The 16,031-nt window shown below is 39.2% G+C and overlaps 1 protein-coding gene across 2 annotated transcripts in view; it reads left to right on the top strand.

Moving 5' to 3' along the window:
- Positions 1–16,031, top strand: part of LOC122799354 (adhesion G-protein coupled receptor D1-like) — a 689,306-nt gene that overhangs the window by 238,955 nt on the left and 434,320 nt on the right. For both annotated transcript variants that reach the window (XM_044068349.1, XM_044068348.1), the window contains exon 10: positions 9,938–10,006. In XM_044068349.1, the coding sequence (XP_043924284.1) occupies positions 9,938–10,006 (69 nt within the window). The remainder of the gene's footprint in view (positions 1–9,937; positions 10,007–16,031) is intronic.

Below are 16,031 nucleotides of genomic sequence, written 5' to 3'. Positions count from 1 at the left end.
GAAACACTAACCATCAAACCCAGCACCATATTCATGGGTGACTTTAATTACCCTAATATTAACTGGGAATCATACACAACACCAGATATACATGCACAGAGATTCCTGGATTCTGTAAACACAAATTCCCTGGACCAGATAGTCAATACACCAACCAGGGGTGCAAACATAATGGATTTGGTCCTCACTAACATGGGAGACTGCTGCAAATCCCCTACTGTAACGCCTTCCTGGTAAGGTCAGACCACGGAATGGTCTCCTTTTAAGTAAAAATAAAACCTGGACCCATAGCTAAACCTGGAATATTCAAGAACTATTCTTAGGCTAACCTCTAGCTATTAAATGATAACCTGGCAAAATTTCGAGCCCCCATAAACCCTGAGAACACTTCTGCCTATGCAGAACTATTCAAAGAAACCCTATACAAGCATTTTAATAGCTGCTTAGAGGCAACTGTACCCACCAGGAAGAAGTACAGAACTAACTCAAAAAACAAGCCACCCTGGTGGAATCACAAAATCAATTGTCAGTATAACAGGAAGAAGAAAATCATGGCAAAAATTAGGAGGTGCAGCACCCAGCAGGATAAAAGCACTCTCACAAAACTAACCAAACAACTCAGAGGACAAATAAAGTCTACCAAAGCCAAATTTGAAGTAACTTTGGCCTCCCAGGCCAAGGACAACCACAAATCATTATTTAGCTATGTTCACAACCTCAAAGGCAATACACAATTGTGTGCACAGCTCATTGTCAATGGAGCCACCTATACTGAGCCAGAAGATATAGCAAACCTTCTGGCTGATAACTTCAGCCCCAACTTTACTCCTCTCTTCCCCTCAACCTTCCCTCAGGAAATATCATCAAATATAACTCCCCCTACTATGACTAGGGAACAGGTCCTTAATACTCTCTCTAAGACTAAGAACACTGCATCAGTGGGTCCGGACCATTTCCCAGGATGCCTTCTAAATAGCATGAAACATGACCTATCAGGGCCTCTGGAATTACTATTTAACTGTAGCCTCCAAACAGGCTTTGTGTCTCATGAATGGAGAAAGGCAACCATCATCCCTCTGCACAAAGGTGGGCCGTCTACAGACCTTGGAAACTACAGACCCATAAGTCTCACTAGTCTTATATGTAAAGTCATGAAAAGAATTATCATGGAGATGACTAATAGAGATATAGTAAACCTCCAGACACTGGACCCAACCCAGTTTGCTTTCGACAAGGCAGATCATGCCTACTCAACCTGGTGGACTTATTTGAGAAGGTCACCAAAGCAATGGATGAGGGCAAAATAGTTCACACTGCCTACCTTGACCTGGCCAAGGCATTTGGCACAATACCCCACTCAGGCATTGTTGACAAACTCAAGAGGTTAAGTATAAACCCGTATGTCACCCGGTGGTTAGCCAGCTGGCTCACAGACAGGACCAGGAAGTTAAAATTGGGGAGTCCACCTCTACAAAGAGGCTAGTCACAAGTGGAGTTCCTCAGGGATCAGTCCTTGGACCGTTCCTTTTTGGCATTTACTTCTCAGAAGTCAAGGCCAATGTCAGTAGTCTCTGGCTGACTAAATTTGCAGATGATTGCAAATTAGGAGCTGTCATTGAATCTTGCACTGACACAAATGTTCTGCAGGAGGAGCTGACACAGACAGACAACTGGTGTGAGAGTCATGGACTAAAACTAAATGCCAAGAAATGGATAGTAGTATCCCTTGGGAAGCCATCCATCCCTTTTGACTATCATTTTGACAACACACCCCTTAGAATTGACCCAGTAGTCAGGAACTTAGAGGCACACATAGATAGTAATCTAGCCTTTGATCATCATGTGTCTACAGTGGTGAGGAAATCATTCTATGTTGCACAACTTATAAACAAAGGTATGGCATCTAAGTCCAAGGAAGTCATTGTTCTACTGTATTCAGCAGTCATCAGACCTGTCATTGAGTACACTGCCCCCTTTGGTATGTACCTAACCAGGCATATCCAACAATTGGAATATCCACAGAGGTTCCTCACTAAAAGAATACAGGGCATAACTAATATGTCCTATGCAGACCGCCTCTAGGTCCTATCCCTGTATTCCAGCTCCTACAAGCTTTTGAGGGGAAATCTATGCCTGGCTTACAGGGCATTGTCAGACCCCACTCTGATGGACCTCCTGCATATCCACAAAACAAACAGCACCAGAATTACACATTCTAAAGACTTAAACCTTGCATGTGATATAAATAGGACCTTCTGGACAGATACCTATCTTTGGAACAGACTCCCCATCCATGTGAAGCAGAGTTCCTCCCTAACCCAGTTCAATTGGATGGGAAACTGGAAATTCATCCCTGGTTTGGCACCTATGTTTCTAATGGATGCAGGTAACCTGTAAATGGTTCATCTTCCATGCCCATGCTTACACTTATCAAGGGTAGCAAAACTTGTCAGAGATTTTTGATGCATGGCTAGGCTTAAAAAGGCCCTTGTGGTCATTAGCCTAGTAAACACCTATGAACCCATGAAGCTATGAACCTATGAGCAGGTTGCCAATTATGACCAGCTTATTATGTGTTTGAGACATAGATGTTAAGAAATTTACCTCAACAGCAGTGAATCTTGACGTCCATATCAAGAACACATGATAAAGGGCTGTGATAGGAGACCCAATCATAATTCTTTGTGATGCATGAAGCTTTATCTGCTCCATGTACTACTAGTTACAGAAAAAAAAGAACCAAGTGTTTGCCAACTTTTAAAGCCATAAAGCTCTTACTGACCTCTATCAGAAAGACAGTATAAAATTGTCTCTTATATTTACACTCACCTTCTATGCCTCTCAACTGTCCAGATTGTTGCCTGATATATTTGGTCTGTTCCTCATAAACTCCGTGGTTTTCTGACAAATCACTGAGTAGTGGTGTGACTAAATAATGGCACACATTTGACCTTTAGACTTTGTATCCTTCACAAAATGCAGGCTAACAGAAATCCTATTATTCTATCACCTTTCTAAGTTTATAAGTTAGGGACACATTACCAGCACAGGCAGCAAGTAGAAACACATCTGTTTTTATTTTCCCACTGTCGTTTACTGGTCAGTATTGGCAGATTTGACTGTCAAGTGTGAGACCCAAGCTGAACAAATTAAGCAGGGCTGCTCAACATTTATTAAGATTGGGTCTCACACTACAGTAATGGTAGCAGGGGTGATTGACATTTGTTAAGATTGTGTCTCATGCTATAATAATGCTTAACTGATTTGTCTTTTTCCTGGTATTGAAATGTAATCACCTTGGTCCATGCAGTTAGAGGATTATGATTGAAACTCTGACCATAACCTGCTTATATAGATGCTAAGAAATTCACCTTGAGAGTGAAGCTCAAGAGGTGAATCTTGGCATCTATGCTGAGAACACATAATAAGGGTTATCACTGAGTAGACCAGATTATAATTCTGTAATTTGCTACCGTAGAGTAAGTGGCTTTATGCCAGCACTCCTCGGGAAGAAGGTATTACGAGGCTGAGAGATTATCTTTCTTGTGTAGTAACATATCTAGAAAGGGACATATATCATACATGTACCTTGTTAGTAGTGATTTTCTTGTAGCAAGTATTACAAACAGATAAAGGACATTGAAAAGGATGTAGCTATGTACCTAACCTTTGCAACTTGGTGTTCGGCCAATGAGACAATTAATATTTGTACAAGAGTTCAGTGATTTAATTTTATTAAAATGTCTAAAAGATTTTTTGTGTGTGGATAGAGAGGCAAAAATATTTCAATTAATTGTTGGCCAGTCACAATGCCAGTACAGATTTTTTGAAGTTTAGGCCTTGTAAGCTGTATGATAATGTAAACTACTTTACTTTAATACTGAAATTACATTGAATTGTGAGAATAACTCTGATTTTAAGTCTTTTCAGAACTGAAACCTGTGTGAAGACCTAATTGCATTGATTTGGCTGCCATCCAACCTATATGAAAACAAATGTTATAAATAAAACAACTTATATAACTTTCAGTACTGTTGTATTTTGAAGTAAAGACTCTAAACAAAGTACAACAGATGCCTGAAACTATTATGGGTAATAGAAGTATTCTGTACCCATGTACTGTACGTAGATATCTGATTCATGGTTACAACAGAAATCATGTGAATAAGAATGACAGAAAGTTACATATGCTTTTTCTTTAACCACTTTTATAGATTCTGTATCAAAGATACTATTACTTATAATTATAAGGTTATTCTGGGTTATGATCAGCTATCTAGAGTCATTGGATTTGGAAAAGTAGTTGATAAGAAAAGGAGTAATTATCTGAAACCACTCATTGAGACCAGGGGTGGGATCACAGGCCTTTATAGTGTAGTTGTTAATCTTAAAGGAACTTAGGGCCAGATTCAGAAACCTTTCCCACATTGTGCTGTGTCTTTGAGCAGGCTGCGTGCAATTCAGAGACACACATAACACAAATGTTAACTGGGCACTGTATATGTTAATGGCCTTATAAAGACAGAGTAATGAGCATTATTATTAACATGAGTATCCTGGTGTATGCTAATGAAGCAAATCAAGATGGTGGCGTCATTCAGAAATGTATAAGCAGTGCACCATGGAGCTGTGCATGTCATGGAATGGACTGTCACTGATTCCTAGAGTTCATATTGCTTTTCTTTTTTTCCAAATATTTTATTGATTTTCAAAAAGACAAAACAAAACATAATTTCTACTAGAATACAAATGAAACAAAAGACAAACTATATACAATATGTACATACGGCCTATATGGAAAAAAAATGAGAATAACTTAGAGTTAGAGAGAGGTAGTTACACATAACAAAAATCAGTGTAATTTCTCCAAGTACTAAGAAGATGTGGAGATCTTTAAAGTCTCAATGAGAGAAAAAAATTTCTTCCAAGGATTGTTGATCCATTTATTAGGGAAGATTATAGTTTCTTTTATCTTTGTTTCCATATGTATTGTTTCTTGTAGTAGAGTCATAAATTCTTGAAAGTTGGGTTCAGATGACGTTTTCCATTTTCTTGTAATACATTTTCTAGCAATTGCTAGTATAGTCAATAGTAGATACAAATTCTTTTTGTTCATAACATTTGTTTCAGTTACAGTCAGAAAAATCATGGATTTAGTTAGTATGAAGGAATCTGAAAAAATAGCTTGAAGGAAATTTCCAATCTCCTCCCAGAATTTTTTAATTTTGATACACTCAAAAAATATATGACTCCAATCAGCATTACAATTCTGAGAACATCTCCAACAAAACAATTGTTTAGAAGAGTCCATTTGCTTTTCTCATTGTATTTTTGTTCTAACCCATTAAAAGTTGTGCTTCAGTTATGGATGTGACATACTAACACAGCAGTTGTGAAAGCCTAGTAGGTAAGTGTGTTAAACTGTAAAAGTGTGAAGTTACCAGTTTAGAGGTTAAGCAGTTAGTGTATGTCAAAGATTCTTGAGCTCATTGAAGACGATGCTGCATGCCGTCTTACATAGCACAACAAGGGACAGAGCTTTCCCTTGCACTTATTCAGATGACTGGGCATGATAAATGAGGTGTCACTGCACACATTTATCAGAATCATTAAATTTTTATTTTGTGAGCACTGGCTAAACTTTGTGCCGATTTATCTGCAGCATCATGTATACACATGGGCACCGACAGGCAGCATTATACATGTGGTTTATTTCATGACTGTTGGGGAATGTCTAAAATTCCATTTAAAATATTCCTTCATTGGAGTCACTGTAATTTTTAGTTCCTAGCTACCACCATAGTCCAAGAAGCAAGGCTGTCATATTTTGCACCTTAGACTTCTATGTTAAACCACTGTCATATATTACTTATATTGGGCTTTTCCTTCCCAGGTCTCACAAATGAACCGTCTCCCACTGTGTGACAGTTGATGGATTCAAAAATGGGTGTGACCACAAAATTTTATCCATTATTTTTCTGCAAACTATTAGAGTGGCAATTATAGAGTCAGACAAAGAGCTCGTAGTCTAAAGGTGGTGGCCACAGGCATCCAAAACCTTTCTTCACCTCCTCCATTAGCATTACAGATCAAGGCTCCCCGAGGAAGACTATCAAGGGCCTCAATATAAGGTAGAGGCCTGGAGCAGCCTGGCACAAGAGGTGACGTGTGACTGGCATACACAAAATTGGTGATCAATGCCATCATTGTTACAATGACATGAAAAGGAGAACTCCCACCTCCTGGGCCAATGGCAGGTTGAGGGGAGGGAGAAGCTGCCAACTATACTAAGCAAGCCAAAGTTTACCCTTCCATATGCAAACTGCCGCTGTCTGCAGACAGACTCCCATTTCTTTGTCCAAAGCCCCTAAACAGGTTGCAGAGAATGCACAGCTGCACAGCAGGAGGCATGAGTGGCTCAGGGAGAGATGGGATGAGTATACATGGTACAGGTAGTGCAGTTTTACATGTTAGCAAGCCCATCAGTTGTCATACCGGTAGTCAGGGTAGGTTTGGATTTTCCACAGGGTTACCACATTTTCAAATGTCCAGAGTAGAAGTTTAGTTTTGTATTTGTGTAATTTGCTAGCAGTATCATACACTACATATACATTTTTACAATACAAGCAAGTTTAGTTGTGCACTGTTGTTTAGGATCTATCCTATCAAGTTATGGTGTTTAAGATGGTAGTTTACTACAAGTCCAACAGGTATATTAGGAAATATTTGCTGGCCTAATAATTTAGGGCCATTTGCAATTTTACCTGTTATTTGGAAAAACACAACTGCCCATATAGGGAGTGTTCAGCAGGAAGGGAGACAGGTATCAGATCTTGCTGTACACACTATGGGCACTTAGTTTGCACATTGAATATTAAATGGGATTACTACTTAGTTGATTACATATGTATATCAGTTGTTGCACACATTCATGGACTTCTGCATGTAGCTAAACATGTTACAGAACTGCTACATTATTATTATGCTACCAGTGGGTTCAGTTTTCTTATCTGGCACACTTTTCATTGAGCAAATATGTAATACACACCATTACTGACTGTTTCATGGGAGGGCTTCCTAAGACTGCAGATAAAGCTCAGCATATAACAGCCTTACCTTGTGAGTTATAGGTGCAGAAGGTTGTGGGTTCACGTCCCATGTGGGTTGTCTTTTACATTCTTTCATTCTGCAAGTGTGTGACATGCAACAGTAGAGTGTGTTCTACTATCCACTTTTCTTAGATGGCTGATATAGCTCAGCAATAAATGCAGATGCTGTAGGTCACAGGTGCTGAAGGCTGCAGGTTCAAGTCTCTGCGGGGATGTATAATGGCACAGTGGTTACAGTGGTATGGGTGTTTCATGACCATTGCATTTTAATACATGTAAAATAGCCATACTTAAGTTATATTTTTACCTTCATTTTGTCAGTGTATTTGTAATCAACCCAACCTTCTTACTCACTATTCTTTTAATCCTCCGTGTGTGTGTGTGTGTGTGTGTGTGTGTGTGTGTGTGTGTGTGTGTGTGTGTGTGTGTGTGTGTGTGTGTGTGTGTGTGTGTGTGTGTGTGTGTGTGTGTGTATATATATATATATATATATATATATATATATATATATAAAACTTGTTTATTTCTATTTATTTTATATTTATATGCAGCAACATACAGACCAGCACCCCTGTCACCATCTAGGCCTGTAGCCCTACCAGCAATGGCTTCTACATCACCTCCACTAACACCATCAGACACCTCCAGCCATCAGTGTCACCATTAACCACTATCACCTCCACAAACCTCAGCTGCACCTGCAGTGTCAGCAGTCTTTCAGAGGAAGGTGCTAATCTAGCACCTGCTGTGAGCATTGACAGTGGATGTGGCAACTATGCCACCTGGTGACAGCTGGAGGAAAAAGTGGTGGGCCTTATTTATAGGCAGCTGGGTGCCTGAATCGACTGACTACTGAACCTCCTCTGGAGACTCATGGAGTTGTGTCCATGCCCCGTGATGGTATTATGAGAGCTAGGACCCTGTGGTGAAGGAGGGCAGGGTGGGGAATATGCTCCCACTGGGTTGTGCCTGGCAGGGAGTACAGCTGTTCACCCCATCCTATCCTAATCTCAGTGTTGCCCTACCTTTTGTGTCTATGCCCACCCTGTTTGTTGCCCAGTCCCCCTATCACCAGTGTCTTTCCTCTGCATATCTGGTGCCTCCTTCTTCATTGTCTTCCCTATCCCAGATTGTATCAGCACCTCCTATGTCAGTCTTGTCTTCTTTGTTTGTTTTTGTGCCCCTGCTATTTACCCTAACCGTCTTATCTTCATCTTACTTCCCTTACTACATTCCCCAACATTCCTTCTCTTCACATATATGCATATATATATATATATATATATATATATATATATATATATATATATGCATATATAAAAAATATATAATATATACACATATACATGCAAATTTGGCATGTGACCCCCCCCAAATGCGCCCTCTTTCCCCACCTAAATCCTGCTCATGCTGTAATTGTTTACCTAATGTTCTGCCCTTTGTTTACTTTCCTTCTTTCACCTGTTTCCTCTCTTGCCATTTCCAACCTTTAATTTGGTTAAAAAATAGACCAGCACATGGCCTTTTAAGGCTGCCACATAACTTCTCCATCTTGCTGGTGCTGTGTAAGTGAGATTGCACAGGTCATCATCAAAGTATGAGCATAACTAATGAGCATTGCAAGTGTTTGTATTGCCCTGCATCTACACTGTATTACTATCTTAAAAATGGAAAAAGGGATTGTGGATGGATGGATGGATTGACTAGATATATGATATTAATAGTCATTAGAATTGTAATTCAAGTGGCATGATTTATATTGCAATATATAACTTTTATGTTGGGAAAACTGGCCACTAGAAATTTTAAGCATGTGTATGTAATTAGAAATAAGAACAGAAATAATGCTTTCTTAAAAGATAGCATGGTGTGTTGCAATTTTAAAAAGTTTCTAACCATGTTAAGATGGGCTACAGGAGAGATGATTATGAGAGTCTCCTTGAACTGTATGAGTTAGTGGCAACTTAAATTACAGGCTGAATCCATATGTCTTAATGAATTACATAAACATTAAATGTCTTTTGAAGATTAAACCAGGAAAATGATTTAGAATTCCCTGTTCCAGTAAAATGATTCAGAATTCCCTGTTTCACTTACATCTGCCTACAAGTTATATGCAGGTAAAACTCTATCACTAGTGTTCAACCAAAATTTATAAGAAACACTTGTTTTTAAACTTAGTATTCATTGCGTGTTTAATATTATTTTAAGTGACTCAGACTGTAAATGTTCATGTCACAAATTAAATTTGTACTCAAACTTGATTGGCACTATCAGCATCACATAATTTATTTTCTTCTTGTTTATCCACTACAGTTTGACTTTGTACTGATAAAAGACTTACAATTGCTGTCTGTAACTTGATATGCTATGTAACATTCTGTGTGGCCTTGTTCATGGTTGAAAACATTTCACAGCACAAGGCATTTAGTGAGTTATCAAATAAAAAACAGACTTCTATCTGTCTTTTTCTTTATACTTCACAGTTAAGATCAACACTACAAATAAAAACAGTTCCTGATTTATCTTAATTTTATTATAAAAGAAAATGTTTTTGTATCTCAAAGTTCACATTTTTTGCAATTATATCATTATGTATATGTGTTTTTGGCTGTTATTTTAGCCCATTACTATATGAGTCATATATGAGTCAGAATGTGCCTTTGTAGTTCTTTTATTTAGACATGTTTTTCAGTAACATATTGACAGTGAGAAGACTTTAAGGTATGTTACTTGTACTGAAAGCTTGGTGACCTATGGGTCATAAAGGGTCAGAAGGTAGTGCAGTGGAGATGTTCTTCTGTAATGTGCTATGTTTGTTCCTTTAGGAATACTTTACAATTGTTGATGTATTGCTGAATTCAAGCACTGTGGATCTCTGGGAGAGTATTATAGAGGTAAGTAAAGCATTAAAACATTGAACATGCATTGTAAAACCAGTCAGAAGTAGTCAGATTAATTTTGATGGAATGACATAGCTTCTAAAATCTAATCTTATTAAAAGATCATCTTGCAAGTCTGATAGATGTCAATGTAGTTAAAATAACTGTTTTGAAAATGGTGTTAGGATGTTTGACTTTTTCTGACTTACTTTTAACTTGAACCATTTGTTGTTGACATTCAGTCAAATCTCTTTACAAATGAAACTTTTTAATATATTTGTTTAGCTACAACAGAAAAATATCATTAATCTTTCAGTTTTGTTTGCCACACAAAATTGAGTGTGTTGTTTTTACTTGCATCTGGGATAAAACAAGTAGATGAAAAATGATTTTCTACTTACAGATGCAGTACTGATCAGTAATGCCATATAAGGAAATAACCAGCTTTGAAACTAATATGTTTTTTTTTATCAAAATACATTCAGATAAAATACAAATGATAAAAAAATACAGCTAAAAAGAATGATTAAATTTTTCTTATACAAAATAATTCACAGTGTCTTAGGGGCAGACTTGTATGATGGAGTGCCATATTATTATTATTATTATTATTATTATTATTATTATTATTATTATTATTATTATTATTATTATTATTATTATTAGGGAAGGTATTAAACAGTGAAATGGTAGCAAACAAAATGCATATATTTACTTTTCCATGTGATTGATTAATTAAATTTGTTGATTGGATAAGAACATGTTGGACAGGGAGCCATTTACCAGATGTGACCAACAGAGCAAAGCAGAGGAGACTTCCGTTTATATTTTATCTGTTTTCATAAATGTTTCAGTCTCACTTACTGGTATAAGGTGTCTCAAATGTAGTAGTGGAGCATGTAGCTGTATTAAAATGGAGATGCTAAATCATTGCTTGTGGGATCGTGAGACCAAAATATGTAATTGTCTGAGTAATTACTGTGATGTTATGAGGTAGTGCCATCTGTGCCAGGGAGACTACCACAGTACATGTGTACATATGCTAGCATAGCTAGCTGAAGTTTTGTAAAGGATTTTATGTTATTTGACTATTGCACTGAATTGTACAGATGAGTTAAAAATGTATTTGTAAAGTTGCTTGTGTTAAAAATGCATCAACAGTAGGTCCAGCTGGACAGAAATAATGTATGCATGGATATTAGGTGGTACTGTTGTAACTGATCAAATGTGTATGTTTATCAGAGATGCCTGGAAGGGTGGAAAGTTTGAAATTGTGTTATATCTTCCAGACGCTGCCATAGATCATAGCAAAGCTCTGTGTGTGTATTGTACCAGACTCAGGTGACCAGAGGTGATGTCATCCTCTAACCAGCATCTGGTTTCTTTGGAACTCTCACAGCAGTACTTTGGAATCTGACAGGAAATATTTCTAACAGGATATATATCTCTCACACATCCACACAGACAAAGAGAGACATCATCTGGCTTTTGCTGTGGTACGACACTCAGCACACATCAGCTTTCCTTGCTTTAGTAAGTAGTCAGGGAACAGTAATTCTATAATCAGTCAGGGACATTTAGTAAGAATAGTTTAGTATTGCTTTCTGCATCTGTGAGAAACTATCCAACTGTATTATTTTTTATATCTCTGTGGATGAAACTCTGTTGTTTATTGTATTCAGTATTCTTGTGTTTTCTGTTTTATTATTTATCATTAGATATTTTAATACCTTTCATTGTGGCTGGTCTTTTAGAGAATACTTGAGAGTACTTATGCTTGTTTTAGTGACACTGTGGCCACTCCTGAAAGCCTTGCTGCTTTGGTCACACCCTAACATTTATATTAGTATTAATTTTACACAGTATAATTGGGTACCCTTGATATGAGCCTTAGGGTAGCTGACTGGTAGCAGCATGTTTGCCTCAGAGTCTGGCAAGAAAGAGGCACAGCTAGTAAATCTGTGCCAGCTTTTTGTGTATGTGTATTTGAAGCTGAAATATCCAAGCCTGTGTTTCAGCTACTGAAAACAGGGACACAGAACTCCAAGATGGTCAGTATAGAGTTTTGTGTGAGCCTGGAGAGAGAAAGAGTCCAGCCCCCGGTCTGGAGTGTGCTCCCTGTGTGCTCTTAAGGGAAATTGTGCTTGGTGCAGGGAGCTGCATCTGAAAATACTGTGTGAATCCATCTTTGCTCTTATTGACTGTACCTCACCAGAGTCAGTGGTGGGACTGAGTCTCCTTGATTGCTGGCCCAGAGTACGGATCTGTCACAGTTACTATTACAGATCCACCAGAATTCTTGCTCTTCTACCCAAATTTGTAACATTCAAAAGAATACGTTGTAGTGTTCTATGATACTTGACCCTGTTTATCAGGTTTTAGAGAATGTGTGATCTGTAGATCACATTCTGATTGGAAAATGAACATTCTCCAGGAGGGTATTAGTATAGAAGTAATGCTCACTGAAAAACGATTTCTCTGTTTCACAGCATCATATCAAGCTGTCTTGGAGCTTGGACTGGAAAAACCTAATGTCCGCCAATATTTTACACTCACTAAGCAGGGCATTTGCTGTTTAGGGAGCACAAAATAATAAAAAAAAGTAAAATAAAAAAAAAGCATGTGCATGTGTTTATGTCTGTGTGTGAGAGTGTATGCATGTATGTATGAGAGTGAGGGATCAATCGAGACATTATCTTACACTCGCTAAGCAATGCTTTTGCTGTGTAGTGAGTGTAAAATAAACTGAAAAAAATGTGTGTGTGTGTGTGTGTGTGTGTGTGTGTGTGTGTGTGTGTGCGTGTGTGTGTGTGTGTGTGTGTGTGTGTGTGTGTGTGTGTGTGTGTGTGTGTGTGTGTGTGTGTGTGTGTGTGTGTGTGTGTGTGTGTGTGTGTGAGAGAGAGTGAATAGTGACAGATCCCTGGCAGCAACAGCATCAGTTAAGGGGTTTGTGTACCTCTTGACCATACCTGTCAACCTCTCAGCACAAGAAATCTGAACAGAGCCGTAAATAACGAGGGAGAAACAGCTAAAAATAAGGACCAATTTAAAATATTGCTCTTATAAACTTAGAAAGTTGCTAGAACAACAGGGTTTCCATTAGCATGTTTTATCTGAAGGATATGAAGTCTGAAACTCAAATGACTGTCATTATTTAATAACTTCAATCCCTAGTGATTTTCCAGAAAACTACACATTTTATGAGGATTGGACCAAACATATGAACCAAAAATCTGGACAGTTGAAAGGTATGGTCTGTTGACTCTTAGCTCAAAATATCTGGATAAACCTAAAATAAATGGGGAAAAAAGGCCCAAAATAGGAACATATTTTACTTGATTATTAGGATTTGTGTTAGCATACATTTTCTGAAATAAAAGTGTGCATGACAGACTGAGTGAGCGTGACAGTAAAGATGTTTGCATACCTCTGGACCTTTTATAGGTTCATAGGTAGGTACTAGGCTATCTGCCCGAGGGCATTTATAAGCCTAGCCAGAGTGTGTCGGCTTTTGCCACCCCATTGATTAATTAACTGATCCTCTGTCAAGCAGATCCAATGAAGTGATCCCAGGGGTGTATTTTCTGTTACCCATCCACTTGTCAAGGTTTCTCTTGAAGAGTGTTAGTGAGGGGCTCTGCCTAATGTAGTTTGGAATTTTGTTCCAAAGCATGGGTAGTCTCTGTAACAGGAATCTATCCCTCCAGCATGTTCTATTTATTGTTGTGGCAAGGTTTAGCTCAATAGAGCGCGTGGCTCACAGTGACTTGGATTTCTTTAGGTGGAGCATGTCAATCAATTCTGAGTTGGACATGGCTTTATAAGTCAGGCAGAGATCATCTCTGAGTAAGCGATATGCCACTGAGTACATCCGGAGTTTTTTCAGTCGGGCTGCATGGGACATGTTTGATGCCAGTAATCCTCTTGGTGAAGTACTTTTGTGGTCTCTCCAGCTGCTGGAAGTGTCTTGTGAGGTACATCCCAAATGGGGCATTGTACTCTATGATGGGTCTGATGAGTGATGAGTAGAGGGGCACTATAACCTCTTTATTTCTAGATGCGAACCCTTTAGTAATTAGATGGGCCACATAGAAGGATTTCCTAACTACTTTGGCAATATGATTGTCAAAGGAGAGACTACTGTCTACCTGGGTCCCCAGATCTCTTCTGTATTAAGGGGGCTGCCACCTATGTGGTAATTCGTGGGTGTTTTGTTTTTTCCCAAATGGGATGACTATGCATTTTTTGGCATTTAGCTTGAGGCCATGACTTTGACACCAGGTGTCTGTCTCAGTAAGGCCTTTTTAGAGGATGTCCGTATCAGATGGAGAGTCAATTATGGCTCCCAGTTTGCAGTCATCGGCGAACTTGGTTAGCCATAGTCCTCCTGTGTTTGCCTGTACTTCTGAGAAGTATATGCTGAACAGTAGGGGTCCCAGGACCGAGCCTTGCGGGACACCACTTGTGACTGGTTTAGAGTTGGACCTGGAGCCCGCTATTCTTACTGAGTGAGTTCTGTCTGTAAGCCAGCTTGCAACTCATCTCGTGACGTAGGGGTTTATGTTCAGGCTGGTGAGTTTTTTCTGTAATACTCAAGTGGGGAATGGTGTCGAAAGCCTTGGCGAGGTCAAGGTAGGCTTTGTGAACAACCTTTCCCTCGTCTATGGCCTTGGTGACTGTCTCGAAGAAGTCCACCACATTTAGTAGGCATGATCTGCCCTTAACAAAGCCGAACTGGGTCGGGTCAAGTGTTTGGAGGTTCCCAATGTCTTTGTTAATGAGTTTCATGATGATGCGCTCCATAGCCTTGCAGACCAGGCTAGTCAGGCTTATGGGGCAATAGTTACCAGGGTCAGTTGTGGCCCCTCCTTTGTGGAGTGGAATAAGCGTTGCTGTGTGCCATTGGTTGAACAGTGTGTTTAGGTGGGGGGTTAGTTTGTTCTGTAGTTCATGCAAGACGCAGCCTGGGACACCATCTGGCCCCAATGATGCTGTGTTTTTGGCTTTTGAAAGGGTTATTTTCACCTGTGCATCTGTGATTTCCAGGACACTACACTTTTCTGGTATTGTTGTGGGCCCTTTTGGGGGTGAGAGGGGGGTGAAGTTTGCATTGACTCTATCTGCCAGGATGTTGGCAATATCAGTAGGTTCAGTATATTTTGTGCTATTTTGCACTAGTTCAGTGCATATCTGTGAATTGCCACTTAGATTCTTAACATAGCTAAAGAAGGCTTTGTGGTTCTCTTTTGAATCCTTGGCTATTTTTCTTTCAAAGTTAGCCTTGGATGATTTTATGAGGGACCTTAGTTTCTTACTGATACTGATCAGGGATGTCTTTCCTTCTTGGGATTTGCTTTTTTTCTGAACTAGTTTCCTTCTTCTATTGTATTGCCTGTTTATGGCAGGGGTCCACCAGACTGGTTTCCTTCTCTTAGAGGAGCGAGTCTTGGTTTTTCTATGGATGGCATGATCCATGCATCCTTGTAGGTGCTCACAGAGTGCATTTGTAAAGGTTTCTGCATTTTGGGAAGCATTATCCTTTAGCGTGGGGGCTGTGAAACTTACCGCCTCTGTCTTAAGTAAGGTGAAGTTTGCTTTAGAAAAGTTTTTTACTGTGCTTTCCTTAATTGGGGGTGGTGGTGGGGTGTGGACATCCAGAGTGATTAGGTTAAGGTCTGATCTAACCAGTGACGGGTTGACCTCTGGTGTGGAACACCTGTCGCCCATGTCTGTGATGACCAGGTCCAATATGTTTTCATCTCTGGTAGAGGAGTTTACCAGCTGATCGAGGGTGCTTGAGTTGATGAATTCCAGGAAGCGCTGGGCCTGGGAGTTTGTACTCTAGTAGTTTTCCCAGTTAATGGTAGGGTAATTGAAATCGCCCAATATCAGGGTGTTCGGTAAGACATCCATGATTTCCAGTGTCTCCAGAAAGGTGGAGAGGTGGTACTGAGTCATGTAGGATGATCTGTAGCATTGCAGATTTGCCCAATGTTAGTTGCACATGGATGATCTCAGAGGTATCATGCTGCGCCATTAA

Source organism: Protopterus annectens, chromosome 4.part0 (assembly GCF_019279795.1).
Source record: "Protopterus annectens isolate FY-2018-M chromosome 4.part0, PAN1.0, whole genome shotgun sequence".
In the NCBI taxonomy this organism is placed as follows: domain Eukaryota; kingdom Metazoa; phylum Chordata; order Ceratodontiformes; family Protopteridae; genus Protopterus; species Protopterus annectens.
The sequence above is the reverse complement of the archived record's forward strand: the minus strand, read 5'-3'. Positions and strand labels throughout refer to the sequence as shown.